Genomic DNA, 19,712 nt, shown 5'->3' with positions numbered 1-19,712 from the left:
GGAATAAAACTCCTTGCCATACTCCAAGAGGGAGACCAACTCTACTGCCCATTGGAGAAACAGTGTGTCCACTGTTGGAATGAAACTGGATCTGAGATGGATCTGGTTTGAAGATCAAGCAATGGTGATGCCCTAGCAGGTGGAAGAAAAACAAGTGGTACCCGCACTGCAAAAACGTAAGCTCCCAGTGCTCCCTTATGATCTTCTTCCAATCCTGGAGGAACAGTTGAATTCTCCCTCCCTTTAGATGGAGAGGAAGGTTCTAGTCCCATCAAAAACTCAACCCCGTCTTCAGCCACCCCTGTGCTGACAGTTGATGAGTGGCATTGGGCAAAGACTGGAGTACTACATGATGTTTCTTGGTTGTCGCACAGGCTTGAAATGTCCATTAACTTCTCATGGATGTCCTCTCATAGCCTGCTAGCCTGTAGCCATGCCATTCTTTGGGTTCCAATGGTGGAAGGTTGAATCCCCTAGTTGCTCAAAGAACTCATAAAAAAGTGAATGAGGTGACATTCACATTCCTTTGTATCCAGGAATGCCTGATGGCAAACTCCATGTACCTCACCCAGGAAGTCTATAAAGGGTTGCATCCTATTGATGCAATCATGCAAATATTGCATTATATAACACAGAAACATAGAAATGACAGCAGAAGAAGTCCAAACGGCCCATCCAGTTTGCCCAGCAAGTTTCGAACTTTTTTTTTTTCTCATACTGATGGTTGACTATTGGAGCATTGAGCTTTGGAAGAAAAGTTTCCCAAATAAGTCAGGTAGCTTTGACCCTTTTCCTGGAGGAATGTTTGAATAAAATCTAGTTTTCTTCAGCTTCTTTAAGGTAGATTCCCCCAAACCCAGGAGATTGCTGCACCTGTACACTCTCAAGGATTAGGAGATAGAGAAACCAAAGTGTGTCTGGCTAATAATTATTTATGGGCCTGTTCACCAGAAGCGCATCTGTAACCACATTTTCTGGCAACAAGTTCTATGGCTTAATTGTGCATGGACTGAAAAAATATCTTCTTAAATCTGCTGATTTCAGGAAGTGTCCCCTAATCCTACTACTGTTTGATAGTGTACATAATTGTTCCCGATTTCCTTGTTCCAAACCAGACCTAATTTTGTTAACCTCTACCATATCTCCTTCGAAGTTGCCTCTTCTTCAAACTAAATAAGCCTTTCTTCAGAAGGGAGCGAATCCATTTCCATAATCATTTTATTGCCCTTCTTTGTATTATTACTAGCTCTGCTGTATCTTTTTTCAGGTCTGATGATCACAGCTGCACACAGTATTCAAGGTGTGGCCACATCACGGATTGATACAGAGGTATTATTATATTGCCAATTTTCTTTTCTTTTCCCTTCTAAATAATTCCTACTATTCTATTTGCTCTTTTTGGCTGCCACTACAGACTGAGCTGAAGATTTCAGTGTCTTGTAGGGATGTGAATCGTGTCCTCGATCGTCTTAACGATCGATTTCGGCTGGGAGGGGGAGGGAATCATATTGTTGCCGTTTGGGGGGGGTAAAATATCGTGAAAAATCGTGAAAAATCAAAAAAACGTAAAATCGCAAAACCGGCACATTAAAACCCCCTAAAACCCACCCCCGACCCTTTAAATTAAATCCCCCACCCTCCCGACCCCCCCCCCCCCAAATGACTTAAATAACCTGCGGGTCCAGCGGCGGTCCGGAACGGCAGCGGTCCAGAACGGGCTCCTGCTACTGAATCTTGTTGTCTTCAGCCGGCGCCATTTTCCAAAATGGCGCCGAAAAATGGCGGCGGCCATAGACGAACACGATTGGACGGCAGGAGGTCCTTCCGGACCCCCGCTGGACTTTTGGCAAGTCTTGTGGGGGTCAGGAGGCCCCCCCCAAGCTGGCCAAAAGTTCCTGGAGGTCCAGCGGGGGTCAGGGAGCGATTTCCCGCCGTGAATCGTTTTCGTACGGAAAATGGCGCCGGCAGGAGATCGACTGCAGGAGGTCGTTCAGCGAGGCGCCGGAACCCTCGCTGAACGACCTCCTGCAGTCGATCTCCTGCCGGCGCCATTTTCCGTACGAAAACGATTCGCGGCGGGAAATCGCTCCCTGACCCCCGCTGGACCTCCAGGAACTTTTGGCCAGCTTGGGGGGGGCCTCCTGACCCCCACAAGACTTGCCAAAAGTCCAGCGGGGGTCCGGAAGGACCTCCTGCCGTCCAATCGTGTTCGTCTATGGCCGCCGCCATTTTTCGGCGCCATTTTGGAAAATGGCGCCGGCTGAAGACAACAAGATTCAGTAGCAGGAGCCCGTTCCGGACCGCTGCCGTTCCGGACCGCTGCTGGACCCGCAGGTTATTTAAGTCATTGGGGGGGGGGGGGTTCAGGAGGGTGGGGGATTTAATTTAAAGGGTTGGGGGTGGGTTTTAGGGGGTTTTAGTGTGCCGGCTCACGATTCTAACGATTTATAACGATAAATCGTTAGAATCTCTATTGTATTGTGTTCCATAACGGTTTAAGACGATATTAAAATTATCGGACGATAATTTTAATCGTCCTAAAACGATTCACATCCCTAGTGTCTTGTCCCATAATGACCCCCTGGTACTTTTCCTGGGTGGTAAATCCCAAGATGGAACCCAGCACTGTATACATAGGACTAAGTTGGAGCATAAGTTTGGAGTGGTGATACAGGCCGGTGACCTGGTTAAATGCAACCAAACTAACAAACTTCAAACATGAGAATGAAAATATGTATGAGACAACTATTTCTTAAAATATATTTTTAAATAGTTTATACATAAAAGGTATAATGTTATAAAATAGCACATACGTTAGCCAGCAAGCATGCACATAGGAGTAATTTTAAAGGAGTTAATGTGCATAAAAGAAGAATATATCGTAGCAATTTTCAAAAGTGCTTTTATGCATGTAAAATCTTTTGAAAATTACCTCCAATATTTATATCAATTTTCAATGTAAATTTATGCATATAAAAGTCTGCCTGTTTGGTCCACATAGTTTTACTGAATTTCTGTGCATACGTTTTAAAATCAAAAAGTATGCACCTAAGTCCCAACCCTACCCAGACTCTACCTATATATGTATGTATGCACATAATTTTACACTCTACTGGCCATGCAGTTTTCTAAAGGGCCATTTCTGCTGGCAAAAAACTACTTGACATGCAAAAATCCCATTGAAAATTATCCTCACAAAGCATCTAGCCCTGCTCTGCAATGATTTAAATATATCTTATTCAGAAAATATATATATTGAGTGGTGGGGCGAAAACAAACATTTATTCTCAGTTAATTAGATTTGAAAGATTTGGTCACTCTTAAGTGATGCACCCATCATTCCTAAAATTACTAAGGGCCTGATTTACTAAGGCTTTTTCTCTCTTTCTGTGTCTAAGGGGAAAATGTTGTGGGCCAGGTTTTATGATTTAGGTGCAACCCGGCGCGCACAAATCTACGCCTGATTTTATAACATGCGTGCGCAGCCACGTGCATGTTATAAAATCCGGGGTCGGCGCACGCAAGGGGGTGCACTCTGTGCACCTTGCGCGCGCCAAGCCGCACAACCTTCCTCCGTTCCCTCTGAGGCTGCTCTGAAATCGGAGCAGCCTTGGAGGGAACTTTCCTTCCCCCCCCCCCCCCCCCACCTTTCACTCCCTTCCCCTACCTAACCCGCCCCCCAGCCCTACCTAAACCCTCCCATTTACCTTTAACTTAGAAGTTGCGCCTGCCTCTGGGCAGGCATAGGTTGCGCACGCTGGCCAACGGCCGGCCCGCGATCCCGGGCACAGCGGCAAATGGCCGCTCTGCCTGGAGGCTCCGGCCCCGCCCCTACCCCGCCCCAGGACCACCCCGCCCCAGGACCACCCCGCCCCCTTTTTCAAGCCCCGGGACATGCGCGCGTCGCCGGGCCTATGCAAAATAGGCCCGGCGACGCGCAGGAGGGGTTTTAAAAGGTTATGCGTGTATATTACGCGCGTAACCCTTTTAAAATCCGCCCCTTAGTACATTAGGCCCTAAAATAGAAACTTGGTTGTACCACAGCCATTAAATATTACAGAACATCTTTATGTATCTATCTATATATATATGCATACATACACACACAAAGGTGAATTTTAAAAGCCTGATGCACGCCAGTACCTGGAGATACGCAAATATGTCAGGCCAGCACGCGCTGAGAGGATTTTAAAAGCCACCTGAGTGTGCACGTATCTCCCGCTACAATCACAATGAAAAGTTCCAGAAAGTGTGGGGGCATGGTCTGGGCAGGACACGTGCGTTCCTGGATTTCAACTTCAAATCAGTGCATAAATACTTATGCGCACAGGCTGCATAACTTTACTTCTGCTATGGAGGATGTGAAGTAATAAAATAAAGATAGATCAGTGGGGTTTTAAGGGTCGGTGCTATCAGGAGAGAAGGGAAGCTGTTAACTAGGAAGTCCTATTCCTTACCAGTATGAACTGGGAACAAACTGGTAAAACTGGTAATGGTGTCGGAGCGCATGTCTTTTAAAATCTCCCTACTTACATGGTAAAAGAGGCATTAGCATGCATAGGCACGCATCCACATATTCATGCAGGCAGGTTATTTTATAACATGCATATGTTATATAATGGCCATGTCCCTGAGCGTGGGCTGAGGAACGTGCGCACATGGGCACCCGCGCGCCTGTTTAAAAGTTACCGTCATACTGTGAATCTGTTGTACCTGGTGAAACTGTGTATATACATACACACAATCACACACATTTTATCTTAAAGAATTTGTGGCAAGTTTCACAAGTTTCAACTATATTTAAAATTTCATATTGTTTCAATGCCATTTTTAATTCAGAGGGTAATTTTCAAAGGAATTTACACACATGTTTTTTCATTTATCACAATACATCAAGCATATAACTTGAGCAGAAAACCAGAAACAAAGACAATAGTCACAGAGCAACAATTCACAAAAGAAACAATTCAGATTTTGAAAATTACCCTGGGCATTGTGTGGGGAAAAGCATGGGTGTTACTTGATTATGCCCTTAGGGGCGAATTTTAAAACCCCTGCTCGCGTAAATCCAGCCGGATTTACGCGAGCAGGGCCCTCCCGCGCCGGCGCGCCTATTTTGCATAGGCCGCCAGCGCGCGCAGAGCCCCGGGACTCGCGTAAGTCCCGGGGTTTCTGAAAAGGGGCGTGTCAGGGGCGTCGCCGAGTGATGCCGCGTTTGGGGGCGGGTCCGGGGCGTGGCGCCGGCCTGGGGGCGTTCCGGGGGCGTGGCCTCGCCCTCCGGAACAGCCCCCGGGTCGGGTCTCGGCGCGCCAGCAGCCCGCTGGCAGGCGTAAATCCATGGATAAAGGTAGGGGGGGGGTTTAGATAGGGCCGGGGGGGTGGGTTAGGGAGGGGAAGGTGAAGGGAGGGCGAAAGTAAGTTCCCTCCGAGGCCGCTCCGATTTCGGAGCGGCCTCGGAGGGAACGGAGGCATGCTGCGCGGCTCGGCGCGCGCAGGCTGCCCAAAATCGGCAGCCTTGCGCGCGCCGATCCTGGATTTTATAGGCTACGCGCGTATCTTATAAAATCCAGCGTACTTTTGTTTGCTCCTGGTGCGCAAACAAAAGTACGCGAACGAGCAATTTTTTAAAATCTACCCGTTACTGTTCTTTAGACTCATGGTAAACGTTGCAGGGGTTGGAGTTAAGGCAAGGAAAGCATTCACATGCATACTTTGGATTTTCAAAAGAATGTTTGTAAAAATGCATCATGAAAATCCACCAGGTTTCATTTCCTGCTTGTATGTGTGTGTACTGCGACAACCGGCAAATTTTCAAAGTGGACTTATGCATGTGTTTATTTTGAAAATTCGGCCTAAAGTCTGCAGGTACAAATTTCTCACCAACTTTAGCCTTTTCCATAGGCTATTTGAAAATTACTGACCCTACAAGAAAATAAAATCCTATAAGTTCTTCTGCCTTCAATAAAACATCAGTACAAGGTCATCCTTAAGTTAGATTTTGCAAGTTCCAACATATTGTTCTCCCTCTTTACAAACCAACTCTGATAGCGATAGACTTACCATCTTGTGTGTTTTGGCTAAGGATGGTAGAACGAAGCTCCTGCAAGCTAATTCCCAAGCACTCACAAATTTCCTCTCTGCTGTACGGCTCGGGATGAAGTATTTTCTCCACAAGAGTCAGCATTTCCTCAAAGCCAACCCCTAGTTTAGTCTGCACGTCCCCTAGCTTCAACAGGTTTCTCCAATCCTGGCCTTGTGATTTTGCTATCAGCTACAAATTAAAATGAAAGGAATAGTTGTAGTTGTCTTTTGAAATATACATAAATTCAACATTTTAAATTAGGCGAAGTGTGACTCAAATATAAATTTATCCCTAGTTTTAGAAGTACACCATTTTATGTGCAGACTAAAAAGTTACACATTAGCAAGTACATTTTCAAAGGGCTACGTGCCGCACATTTTACAATGGGCCCGGCCACGCATGAAAACCCCCACGACGCGCAGAAGTGCCAGCTGAGGGTATGGTATGGGCGGGGGATGGGCTGGGACAGCGCCATTAGCCGCTATCCCGGGGAAATGTGCGCCGGCAGCCCCCTATTCTCAGTACTATTTGAAAGGGTAAATAACCGTCCCCTATCTACCTGTTCCATCCTACTCATGATTTTATACACCTCCTTGATATCCCTTCCCAGTTGATTCACCCCTACAGGTTTGTGCAGCCTTTCGGCATGTAGTGTCAGATATTCAGATTTTCCAAATAGCACCTGTTTTTAAAAGGATTATTCTGGAGATATTCAAGATTGACAAATACCTATTCAGCACAACTTGAAAAAAGATAGGGGTGAGGGAGGCAGAGCCACCATAGCCCTCTGTTCTGCTACCAAACCGGCCCAGCAAGGGATATCTACCCCCACATGTACACTGCTTTTATTCACCTCCAAAAGGCCTCTACCCTGAATATATTTATTCTTCCTTAAGGCAGAAGTAAGTTTAAGCTGCCTCCTTTTTTTCCCCTTATAAGTCTCATTTATCTTCTATGGGAGTAAATGTCCCTTTTGTTTTCTTTCACTCCCAAGGAAAATCAAGATAACTGAGTCATAGCGCCTTCTACCCTATTCCATTCATCTGAAATGTGAAAAATGTGTCAGGAAAGGCATCTTAAAAGGGACCATTTTGGTAGGCTTTCTTGCCAATTTAAAGAAACGGTATACTTTCTCCGCAATAGGAACACATTGGGGTTATCTTCCCAGGGTCACAGTCATAACCCTAAACTGCATTCGGCAGACCAGATGGACCATTCCAGTCTTTATTTATTTATAAAATTCTTTTAACCTGCTTGTTTCCAAAGTAGTTGATAGAGATTTTAAAAAAATAAATAAAAAGCGTATACAAGTACAGCACAATATAAATGAAATACAGCACTATCATTTACTATCAGGCCGATACAGTACAGTGCGCTCCAGTGCCATGGAGACCATGGCACTTGTCTTTTTAGAAGTGTTTTAGCAGAGGCTATCTGTACACAAATATCCTGAGCCTCTCATAACCACACATTCTCTTCCCTTCCCTATTTCATCCTCATATCCTCTCTCACATATATACACTACCTGAACCTACACTGTACACATGCAACCATATCCCCTCACTCACATCCATCAATCATGCTCACACATCACTAAATCTATCAAAGATCCAGACACCACATTTAAGGGAAATATACATTAGTCGCTGAAAATATGAAAACATAAAATTATATTTCTGTAGTCTGAAGCCCTTCTAGGGGAGTGGAGCTCCCTGGGTGCCTAATGCCTTCCTCTGGGTGGTAGTATGTGTGGGAAATGGAAATCCCAGCAATGCAGGCTGAGTATATCATTATGGACCTGAAAGGAAAAATAGGCAACTTAGAAATAAGACCACACACACACACAACACCATCGAACACCGTAAGTGCAAAGCAAAAGAGGAGGCAGCCTGTTCCTCACAACTCACAACATACAAAAATGTAACTCTTACCACTCATTCTCACACCACATGAGGTGATACTTACCATCCCACAGGAGGATCACCAAGGGTAGTCCTCAGTGTCCCAGTACTGGACAGGGAAAACCACCTATAGGAAGGCAGGCGGATGGGGGTTAATTGCTGCAGAAACGTTTGCCCAGGCAATAAGCATGAGCATGTGATGCCTTCACTTATATAGTGTTCAGCACCTTTGCTAAAGCAGCACATTATAGCCATGTAAAGAGATCTGTTTACTCTCACTTGCCATAGCTGAAAGATTTCCTCTGCCTCTTTGGGACAATGACCAGCAGCCTGTTAGAAAGATGACTGACAGCATTTACTGTTTCTGCCTCCAGGGGTGTCCATTTTTCTTTTTACACATGGCATGGGAAATTAAATATCTGATGGTGTGCAGAGCTGAGAAAGTGGTAGGTGGGCACTATCTCTATCTGAGGAGGTGGTGTCGATGAGGGCTAAGCCCCCTGTAGGGAATATGCCTTGTACAGAATCCTGCAGGCTGTGGGTGGCAGATCTAGAATCAGTCTGTGGGGCAGACGAGGCTCTGTCTCTTACTGACTTTACATTTGCTGTCATGAGTTGGTACATTCATTGCTTTTGTGAGCTCTGATGCACTATATAATCTGTGTAAGATGAAGGTATGTGGTTTCCCTGGTGAAATTTCAATGCTGACCCTTAATGGGCAGATTAGCTGTCATTTAATGATGGAGAATAAAAATTGTAGAAATAGGAAAAGGTATTTTATTTATTTTGCTATATTTTTATACGCTCTATCATTACAGCTCAGGGCGAATTACAAATAATCTATATCTATGTATTATATGGTATAAGCAAAGGGGCAGATTTTTTAAGTTATGTGTGCGGGGTACGTTTGTGCGCGCTACCCGGCGCGCACAAATGTACACCCGATTTTATAACATGTGCGCGCTGCTGCACGCATGTTATAAAATCCGGGTCGACGAGCGCAAGGGGGTGTACACGTGCACCTTGCGCGTGCCGAGCCCAAGGGGAGCCCCAATGGCTTTCCCCGTTCCCTCCAAGGCCGCTCCGAAATCGGAGCGGCCTTGGAGGGAACTTTTTTTTGGCCCCCCCCCACCTTCCCCTCCCTTCCCCAATCTTCCCCACCCCTCAGCCTTAATTAAATCCCCCCCGCCACCTTTGCTCCAAATGTTACGCCTGCCTGAGGCAGGAGTAACTTGCGCGTGCCGGCCGGCTGCTGGAGCACTCGGCCCCGCCCCCAGACTGCCACCACGTCCACGGCCCCGCCCCCGGATCGCCCCTTTTTCGAAGCCCCGGGACATACGTGCGCAAAATAGGCTCGGTGCGCGCAGGGGTAGGTTTTCGGGAGTTACGCGTGTAACCCTTTGAAAATCTACCCCAAAGTGTCAGTTAGTATATAAGAACATAAGAACATGCCATGCTGGGTCAGACCAAGGGTCCATCAAGCCCAGCATCCTGTTTCCAACAGTGGCCAATCCAGGCCACAAGAACCTGGCAAGTACCCAAACACTAAGTCTAAGGTAAACAAATACAAAATTACAGCAATATACCATAATAAAGAACAAAATTGCTGAACATATAGAGAGGCATAGATTAATGAGACAAAGTCAACATTTTAGCCAAGGGAAGTCTTGCCTCACCAATTTCCTACATGTTTTTGAGGGCATTAATAAACGTAGATAAAGGCAAGCCACTTGATTTGCGGGTAGATTTTAAAAGTCCTGCATGCACCAAAACCAGGAGATATGTGTACAAGTCGCCCGCTTATGTGCATATTTGCCGCTATGCACACAAATACATTTTCGCCTTTTGCTACAAGTTACAGATGTCATCAGAGTGACTCTACGTGTCCATAACGAGGTGAGCCTCATGCATATTTTAATGAGGCAGATAATGCAGAGGGTGGGTGGGGGATTCCTCATTATGCATTCATTGGTGGCCTATTTGCTTCTATTCAGGCTCCCTAGAAGCCTCTTCCCAAAGAACACATAAGATATTTGGCTGACCTTCCTGAATTTGTATGCACCTCAACCTCTAAATGAGTGAATCAACCCCTTTATGAATAGAGGGTCCCTAAGTACTTACCAATGACTTTAGAGGGACAGAGCGTTAACTGACAATAAAGATTTGGTCAGAATATAATTGAGGAATGGTAGGGGCATTAACTGATTTCTTGAGGAGAGAAAATAATTTGTTTTTCACATATTAAATTCTGTAGTCTTTCTCTGGGTTACCCCCAAACTGGGCCACAGGTGTAATTTTGGGGGGAGGAGAAGTCATGGGGGCAGTACTCCCCAAATGTTCCAGGTGATAGAGCTGAACTGAGTGCCACTTCAGCCCCCCAATCCCACATGACCTCCCTACTCCTTGCTCCCCCAAACTAAGCAAACAAACCTGTGTAATTTGAAGAATGCTAAATCTGATGGGTTGATATTGTCTTTCATATATTTATTTATTTAACAACTTTTCTATACCGACATTCGTGGATACATCATATCGGTTTACATGGAACTGAGAGAAATACAGCGAAACAGTGGGGGTAGGAAGAACAGGAGGGGGGGTTAACAATGCAAGGGCGTAGAGTGCAAATTGGTGCAACGCATGCAATTAACATTAACAATAAATTATATATACAACAATAAAAGTAATAAAATATCTATAGCATGGAGATATGATATCATGAATATATAAAATTTTCTAATGTAGTGAGGATAATAATAGGCAAGGTTCTAACGTAATTGCCATTATGATGAAATGATAGATAGCATAATGAAATTAGCATGGCAGAAAGAGTGGGGGGGCTGGACGAGCTAGGCTGGGAATGCCTGCTTAAAGATATATATACCGTAAAATAATAGAACAAAAGAAAAGGGGGGGAAGGATATTAATTTCCAATCGATACCCTAATCAAGGCAGATTATTGCTTTTATTAATTGGAATGCAGCCATTAACAAATCAGGTGGCTTGGTCTCTCAGTGCATTAAGTACTCAGACTTGCAAGAGGATTTTATGTGCAAAATCTAATATCACAATCTGAAAAGAGGTAACTATCAGAAAAGGAGCATTTGTTTCCCTTGATGAGACCCAGTAAGCTTCTCTTATCAGTATAAGAGGAGTTTTAGTCAGACTCACTCCCAGCTTCATCTTGTGACTCTCCTACCTTTAGAACATGTTTGAGACCACACTTATAAGGCCAACAGTAGCTTAATACTGTATATACAATAAAATACATTTATCTTGACTTTTAAAACCTTTATAAGCAGTATGATCTGACCATGTCAAGGAGACAAGGAATTTTTAGATAATTAATGTATAGACGCAGACAGTTTATAAGGAGCAAAGTAAGTTGCAGTGCACAGAAGACTTTTAAAACCCTGAGCTTTGCTTGGCCAAATTACCCGACATAAGTGCGATGTTTTCTACTTTTACTTCCCAGGCACCTTGATAGCTATGACTTTCAGATTTGCCCTAATGAACGATATAACAAATTTAACAATGCCAGAAGCAAAATAGATAGGTAATAATTCTACAAGACTTATTCTTTCCCAGCCGGTTTTTTAAATGATTTTTCTTTCTTAAATTGTGTTTCTGTAAACATATGCTAAAATAAATGTATTTTGCTTACTTAAAACACCAGTAACAAAGGGTCAGCTAGTAAAAGCCATAAAAATGCAAACATGCTAATGTTAAGAAACAGTGGCCAGCTAACCTGCTAGTCACTTTACAGTCTACATTTGAGCTGTAAGTGTTCTCCAGCTCAAGGCCAAGAAAACCAGAGAAGCCAAGCCTTCTTCTCCTTTCTCATCTGCTAGTCAAGAACTCAGTCCCTCATCAGGCACTCTGCAGAAGAAGTGTGGATCTGGCTGTTGTCATGGTTGACGGTGTGGGGAAGGGAGCAGCGGGGGGGGGGGGGGGGGGGTGGGGAGGTGACAGTCGAGTTTATTCTTTTAAAAACTGAGGGGCCAGCACAGCATACCAATTTCTGTAATTACAGTTCAAGCTGGATTCTGTCAGGCGAGCTACATGACAGAAGCTTGGCCTCAGACTGTGGGAGAGCAGAGTTGGAGGAGGGAAGATGAGACGTATTTTAGGAAGGCAGATATCCACCCATTACACTCTCCTCCTCCTCCTCCCTACAAAACTTCTCCTGCACACAGGCCTGGCAATAAAGGAGGGAGGAGTGCGGCCACTCATGCCAGCTGCTCCCCATGAGGTCATCCCAATGGTGGATAAGCCTGTTTTTGTTGTTGGGGTTTGGTTTTTTTTGCCAAAATATTCTGTAGTTTTGCAAAAAAAAAAAAAAAAAGAAAAAAACGAACAATATTCTCAGCTTAGTAATGAAGGCTACCATTCATGTATCTAAGCAAGTTTAGAAGGAAGTGCTGCATGACAGTCTACAAGAAGAAGTAGCAAAGCTCTCAGACTCTGCACATTACACACAACCTGCTGCATGAACCATAACCCCCTATTATTACTTGTCAAGGTGATATTAAACCTGCTTTATGACTTTTAGCCAGGAAAGAAGAGAAGGGCGACCAAAATGATAAAGGTCATGGAACGGCTGCCCTATGAGGAAAGGCTAAAGAAGTTAGGGCTGTGGGGATTTGATAGAAGTCTACAAAATCATGAAAGGACTTGAACAAGTCAATGTAAATCAGTTATTTACTCTCTCAGATAATAGAAAAACTAGGGGGCACTCCATGAAGTTAGCAAGTAGCTCATTTAAAACAAATTGAAGAAAATTCTTTTTCACTCAGCGCATAGTTAAGCTCTGGAATTCATTGCCAGAGGATGTGGTTACAGCAGTTAGTGTAACTGAGTTTAAAAATGTTTGGATAAGTTCCTAGAAGAAAAATCCATAAACTGCCTTTAATTAATAAGCAATAGTAGCTTGAGATTTATTTAATGTTTGGGTACTTGCCAAGTACTTGTGACTTGCATTGGCCACTGTTGGACACAGGATCCTGGGCTTGATGGACCCTTGGTCTGACCCAGTATGGCATATCTTATGTTCTTATGGTTAATTCTGCTTTGATAGGAACTTGGTTTTCTTTATTTGAAAAGCATATTCCTCCTTCTCCCAACCCCATCACTTTTTTTCCCCCTTAACAGGGTAACTTTCTCCCATTCTTTTCAATTTCAGCTGAATCAGAACCTTCTCCATTTACAGCTATGTTGTGATGAGCCTTCATTCACAGTTACCGGAGGTTCCCGCTCTTCCCAGTCCTCTGCTCCCTATGAAACCTGGTACAGGTGTAGCTTCAGTCCCACCCACAGGCACTGCTGCAGCGCAATGGCTGGGATGCCCATCTCCAGCCTTTGCAAGGCCAATGAAAAGATACCAAGGTCTAGGCATGATATCCAGGTCTACTGCATGGCAGTATGCAGCACTACCACGAGGATGCTGAGCCAGGAAAAGTACCTGCCTTCCGAAAAGCAGACCTGTGCTTCTTAGCAAAGATGACAAATATTTGAGAGTTTTCGGGACTGTGACATGCTTCTGTCTTTCCATTTTATAACAAAATGGAAAAAGTTCTCTCTTATTTCCTGAATGATGATTCAGATTTCACTGGAGGTGATGCTCAATTCATTACAGGAAATGCAAATCCGGATGATCCTAATTATACACGTGGCAAGGCATATCTTTATGAGTCAATATATTATCACTAATAGCATGTTCATTTTCATGATTTATGGGTCTTCCAATCCTCTCCTTTTTTCTGTCCCAAGGTTGGGTCAGTGGGGGGGAGGAAGAGAAGGAAGTTTGTTATAGTTCTGTTTAATTTCTGTTCAGCTTTATGTTCCTTTATTCTGTATGTTAAATAACAGTAGACTTTAAACAATGACTATTAGTGCTGGTACCAAATATATATTTACTCTGCTTTCTATGTACATGCTAATAAGATTTGTAGACCTTACTTCATCTATTGAATACTAGGGATGTGAGGGCTAAAAAATGCCATTTCGTGTCATGTTGTTTGGGGCTCATTTTTCGCTATTGTTAATGTTTTCCCTTTTTTTTTTTTTTTCATTGTTTTATGTTACAGAAAGAGTGTGCACTAAAGATGATAGAATATGAAATTTCATATTTTTTCTATCATTTCATTTGTCTATTTTGTTACAAACGAAGGCACATCCCTTTTGAATATTGTCAAAAAAAACCAACAAACCAACAGGCAAGTCATCCTGGTAGTAACGAAAGATTGATGCATTTTCACACATTTGGAAACAAGACCTAGGGTGGCTAATTTTCAATAGTGGGCATAACGCGACACATACATGCATAAGGAGGGGGTCCTAAAAATATACTTGTATTTTGTAAATCATGCAGCGAGAGACAGTTTATAAAATATTGTGTATCACTGCTCCAAAAGTAGGCACACATGCTTCAGTACACGCATTTCTTTATTACAGAGATCCGCACAGTTTATGCACCTGTCATTTATAAAAGTACATGCATCTATTTTACGCACTAGATAATAGTAACCTGTACATGTAACAGCCCTCACGTTATGCATGGCATTAGCTGTTTTATAAAGGTGGCTGATGTATGAACATAGCTCCCATGTGAAAATACTTGTGAGCGTATTTCCAAGCAGAGACCTCCACCTGTTGACCTAGATCTTCACGGTTCACCCACAGTGTTCGTCACTTGCTTTACATCCCCCCACCCAAAAACTGCACACAAAAGAGAAGTCAGATGTAATATCTGCGACGATCATCAGGTACAAAAACATGCGCACACTTGATGATGTATAAGCGTATTCAGTTTGTAAAATACATAAATAAGCACGTACTTCCAAATCCCTCGCTGAAATGCCCTTGAAATCCCCCCTTTGTACGTGCATATTTTTCTGTGCAGCAACAGTACGCACTTACTCCCGCCCTTCTGAAAACTCCCTTAACATGCACACAGAGGCTACTTATGCACGTATATGCCTTGTCACATGTATGACCCCGCTGTAAGATTTTGAAAATTCACCCATGTCTTTCTCTCTTATCAGCATCCCTTTTTTCCTATTTTAAAGTTAAGAAACCTGTATTCTTTGAGGGTCGTGAAAGCTTTTATTGGACCAACATGAAGATTAGACAAAGATGCAGCAGCATGAGCTTTCAAGACATCCCTCCTTCTGATGTGGCCCCCAGAATGCAGCTACTAGACTCCTGCGGTAAAGATAAGGCGCATTCTAGAAAATATCTACCAGGTTTTTTTCTTTTTTTTTTTTTTTTTAAGAATATATAATTTTAAGCATTTTTTTTTTTTAAGTGTTCATGGCAATTCCTGGCAGGAGGTTTGTTTATAGCCTGTACCTGGGATTCCAGCCCAGAGAACTGAGCCAGGAATGTTATGCTCTGCTATGTGTGCTGAAAAATTGCAGAACAGGGCATGTGAGAGTGAGAACTGCTCTTAAAATGTGCATTAGAGCCACTACCAACAGCATGGATTAAAGTGGGTTGAATAAGCGAGAGTGAAAGAAAAAGAGAGGCAGATTCTTGAGTCTTTATCAGCTTGGTCAGCCACTGCTGCAGCATCTAGAATAGTAGTCTGCTTTGTATTTTGAGAATCTGTCATGTGTTGGGGGAGACTGGCTGTCTGACTTAGGAGGTTCAGAAACCACGAATGTGTGGGAGTGATGGTATTTATTTATTTAGCATTTTTTATTTTTATATACCGACATTCTCGATACAAATATCAAATCAGGTCGGTCGGTCGGTAGAATTGGGATCCATTATGAATGCTTACTGAAAGAAATTAGGAGTACCATCCAGGTGGCTTGAAGATGGGTTTCTGATACTTCAGCAGGAATCACTCTGTGTCCCCATCCTGACTGATTATACAGCAACAAAAAAAAGATGCAAAGATGCATGCAAATTCTCTTTCTGGAGGGTGAGGAAGACATCAATGGGCATACTAAGGAGAGATGTTGGGAAACTCTAGGGTATGCAATTCTATATGTTTCTTATTTATAACATTTTGCCAGGAAGCAGGAGAATGCAATGTATCAGATATTCCTTGGCAGGTAATTACGATTGCCAACTGGCTTCAGATTTTCAGGACAGGTAGAATCGATCCTGGTTTTACCTCATTGTTTGTAGACTTGCAGTTCTGACTTCTCTGTTGCATTTCCCAAACAAGACTACAAATCCATGCATGCAGTGGGGATAAAACCAAGGCCGCATCAGCCTGTCCTGAAAATCTGGGGCCAGTTGGCAACCCTTCATGTAATAACAAGCCGATATATAACATGCATCAGCTATGGAATGAAGCAATATTCCACCAGCGGGTGACCGAACTTAAACCTGCTGCTGTAAGCCCTCATATATGCATCTGCAAAAAAATAAAACTCTCTCTCTTTAACAACAACAAATATGATCAGGTGCTTCCCGAGCCCTTCCTAATCCATATCATTTTTATTATTACAACTTTGCTCTGAAAAGTAAAACATATCTGGAAGAACACAGAAACGAAAGTTTAGAACCCAGAGAAGGCACAGGGCTCCAAGGATTCCTGCAGCAGTCCTTCCATCTTCTGGCTGAAAATATCAGAACTGCCGTCGCCAGCAGCAAGTCTTCAGTTTCCATATTTAGCTACTTTGATCTACAGCTTCTAATTGACCTAAAAACCTGTTTCTTACCAAGCCCAGCCTATGTCTCCCCAGTATTAGATTCCAGAATAGACCCTTTCTTCTGTGTAAGCTTATGAATAAGTTCTGTACACAGACTAATAATTATTCCCTTGTAAGTTTAAAATAGATGGACAAAAACACCATGTGCCTAAAAAGGAAAAAAAAAGACTGAAAAACCCCAGAGTAATTAAGTGTGTCTGAGAATAACTGCAAGAAATTCACAAAACTCTGAAGTCTATGCTTTAAGACACCAATCTAACTCTGCAAATAGCTTCAAAGGTGTTGTTTTGCATGTAAACGTTTCAGAATATCCCTTCTCCCACTCTTCTGCACATACAGCTAGGTAAGACAAGCACTAATGCCGTTCACAGAGATTACAATAGATAGAAATGTGAACAAAACTGCCAGTCGTTCAGCATGTTGATTTCAAAGTTGTGTTTTGAGTATTTAAAGGGCTGCACTATAATGGACCTTTCAATCTGAGGAGAAGATGAGGGGGAGAGCATTTACTCAGCTCAGGTACCCCTCAGGACCTTTTCTGATGACAGCCTCTGGTTCTGACACTCACCCTCTCGGGCACAAAGCTCAGTGCCATTCATTACGTTACATTTCCCAGTTATAACTTGCTTTTCTAGATATGACTCAAAGTGACTAACAACATTGTTTTAGAAAACATAACATAAAATATAAAACAAAAAATGTATATAAACAAACCAAAAATACTTAAGAGCAATCCTGCCCAACTATCTTATTGCCCCCTTCTAGCACTGTGAAGACCGGAAAGGAACAATACGTTTTTATTCCAAAGTATAAAAGCTAAATCATCTCCAAACTCCCATTGGTTCACCCTCTTGGTGGCGACCTTCGGGCAGCAACATGTTGTCTGAGACAGTGCCATCATCAGCACCGACATCGCTAGGGGATGGGACCACAATATCTGGGTCCAGGCAGGAGAAGGATGGGGCTGCAAGCTAGGAAAACAGCTCCATCATGGTGGCAACACCTGGGGCAGTACTGGCTCTTCACCCCACCAAAAGCAAAATTGTTGTGTGTCCCTCCACTGGAATTAACCCCTACCTTTCCAAGAGCAGGCCTTAAATGTAAGACTCTACAGAATTTAGCAACTTAAGTTGTATAAATCAAAGAAAATGTAAAACAAATTGATGTGGAGAACAAGACAAGCATCCATTTTACCAAGCAGGGTTATTGCCTTAGGGAAACATGGAATATGATAGCAGATAAGGCCCATTTAGTCTGTCCAATTTAATTCCCACTCCATTCTCCTAGACCCCAGTTGATCTGTGCCTTGCCTTCACTCCTTTGTAATTAAGAATCTTCTGTGCTCACTGCAGGTTTTCTTGAATCCTGTTGTCATTTTTGTCTCTATCACCACCACTGGAAAACCATTCCATGCAACAACCACTCTTTCCATGGAGAAATCTTTTCTAATAGTTCTCTGGAATCAAGCTCCTTTCAGCCTAATATTATTGAGGATTTTATTTATTTCAGTCCTTTTACAGATGTGTGACTAATATGTAATGTACCACACCAACCCCTCTCCAAAAACTTGCACCAAACTGGAAAATTATAGAGTGACCTTCATACCATAGATACCACTATGTCATAACAGAAAACCACTGTCAACTGACTTAGTGGATAAACAGCATCATTAAATAGAATCACTGGTCACTGTCGATATCTATTTTTCTGAATTTTTAAAATTTATTTCACATAAAAGTTCACAAAATTAGGCACTTAGCTTAACAGTGAAGTCTCCACTGAATGAACAAAAAATCCAGAGCACCAGACATAATCTAATCACCCTCTTTTCTACAGATCGTATATGTTTGGTGGGAACTACAGTGTACTACACAAACTCAAAAAATGGTCTGTCTGTAACATAACTTACTTCAGAGCGCTATAGGAGGGAGACAGAAAGCAGTGTACACGGAATTTGGCTGACACAGCTGCTTTTGTTTTGCAGAAAATTTGTGAGCACTACAATTGCTCTTTACAATAGTGCAAACTTCCATCTGACAGTTATCTATGTTTTGTTGGTCACAACTCACACAGAATGATGCTAACCCATAATTTGCTACAGGATCTCACCGTTCCCGCGGTGTCTGAACAATGTACTCTATTGTTTAAAAAGCAGATCTCTGTGATTTTCTCTTTTCATTTGGGCAGATTCCTCACTTGAAGGAACAACATTGTTTTCAGTCACCACTGTAATCCTAAGAAAGAACTTAAAGGAATTTAATCATTCTCTCGGTGTTCTAATGTGTGGAAAATCCAAAGCACAGCAAGCAAGAAAACAATATTTGCCATCTTCATCGTCTCTGGCATTTAATGAAACAGAACTATACTGTAATTATCTGGCTCTAGAGATATTGCAGGGGAACACATCTGACCTGCTTTGCTTCAGTTTCAAGAATGCTAAAATAGCAGCTAAACTTGGCATGGGCCAAGAAGGGTTCAAATAGAACGAGAAGTGCCACCTGTTCAGGAGTCAATATAAGGCGCAGGCTAAGTTTACTCCACATCGTTATAGGAAGTAGATGCATTTACTCTTAATGATCATTTTCATTTTGATACAAGCCATACCTTTGTAGCCAGACGACACTCCATCACTCTGATATTAAAATGAGAAGTTGCTGCTTTATTCATTTCAACACAACTGTTAGCAATCACAAAAACCGCTCCGGTTGGAAGCTTCACATCAGTTGCTCTCAGAGGACTGAATTCTATTAACTTGGCCTGTTGAAAGCAATACGACCCATCAGTTTTAATTTGTTACCAGTCAATGAGTTCAGCTGCAAAATTCACATTTACCATATCGATACTACTCTTGTAAATAAGGAGAACGCACATGCTGGAATGAAGTACAGAGTTGTACTCTGCTTTGAGCATCCAATTGAAGGCCGGGGAGGCAGTCTGTAAATTTTCTAAATAAATAACATTAGTAAATAGCTGTTTAAGAAGTGGTAAATTTACACCTCTTACCAACACAAAAAAGGGTTGAATTAACACGAGTTTGAAACTTGTGAACAGTAGCACCAATCATCA

General features: G+C 42.8%; 1 protein-coding gene across 3 annotated transcripts in view; it reads right to left on the bottom strand.

The window, feature by feature from the left end:
- GALK2 (galactokinase 2) overlaps positions 1 to 19,712 on the bottom strand; it is a 146,157-nt gene that overhangs the window by 12,520 nt on the left and 113,925 nt on the right. For all 3 annotated transcript variants that reach the window (XM_029574524.1, XM_029574525.1, XM_029574523.1), the window contains 2 exons: positions 19,251 to 19,403; positions 6,061 to 6,271 (listed from right to left, as the gene is read on the bottom strand). In XM_029574524.1, the coding sequence (XP_029430384.1) occupies positions 6,061 to 6,271; positions 19,251 to 19,403 (364 nt within the window). The remainder of the gene's footprint in view (positions 1 to 6,060; positions 6,272 to 19,250; positions 19,404 to 19,712) is intronic.

This window comes from Rhinatrema bivittatum, chromosome 13 (assembly GCF_901001135.1).
Source record: "Rhinatrema bivittatum chromosome 13, aRhiBiv1.1, whole genome shotgun sequence".
NCBI classification, from domain to species: domain Eukaryota; kingdom Metazoa; phylum Chordata; class Amphibia; order Gymnophiona; family Rhinatrematidae; genus Rhinatrema; species Rhinatrema bivittatum.
Note: the sequence above shows the minus strand (reverse complement) of the source record. Positions and strands in the feature narration are given on the sequence as shown.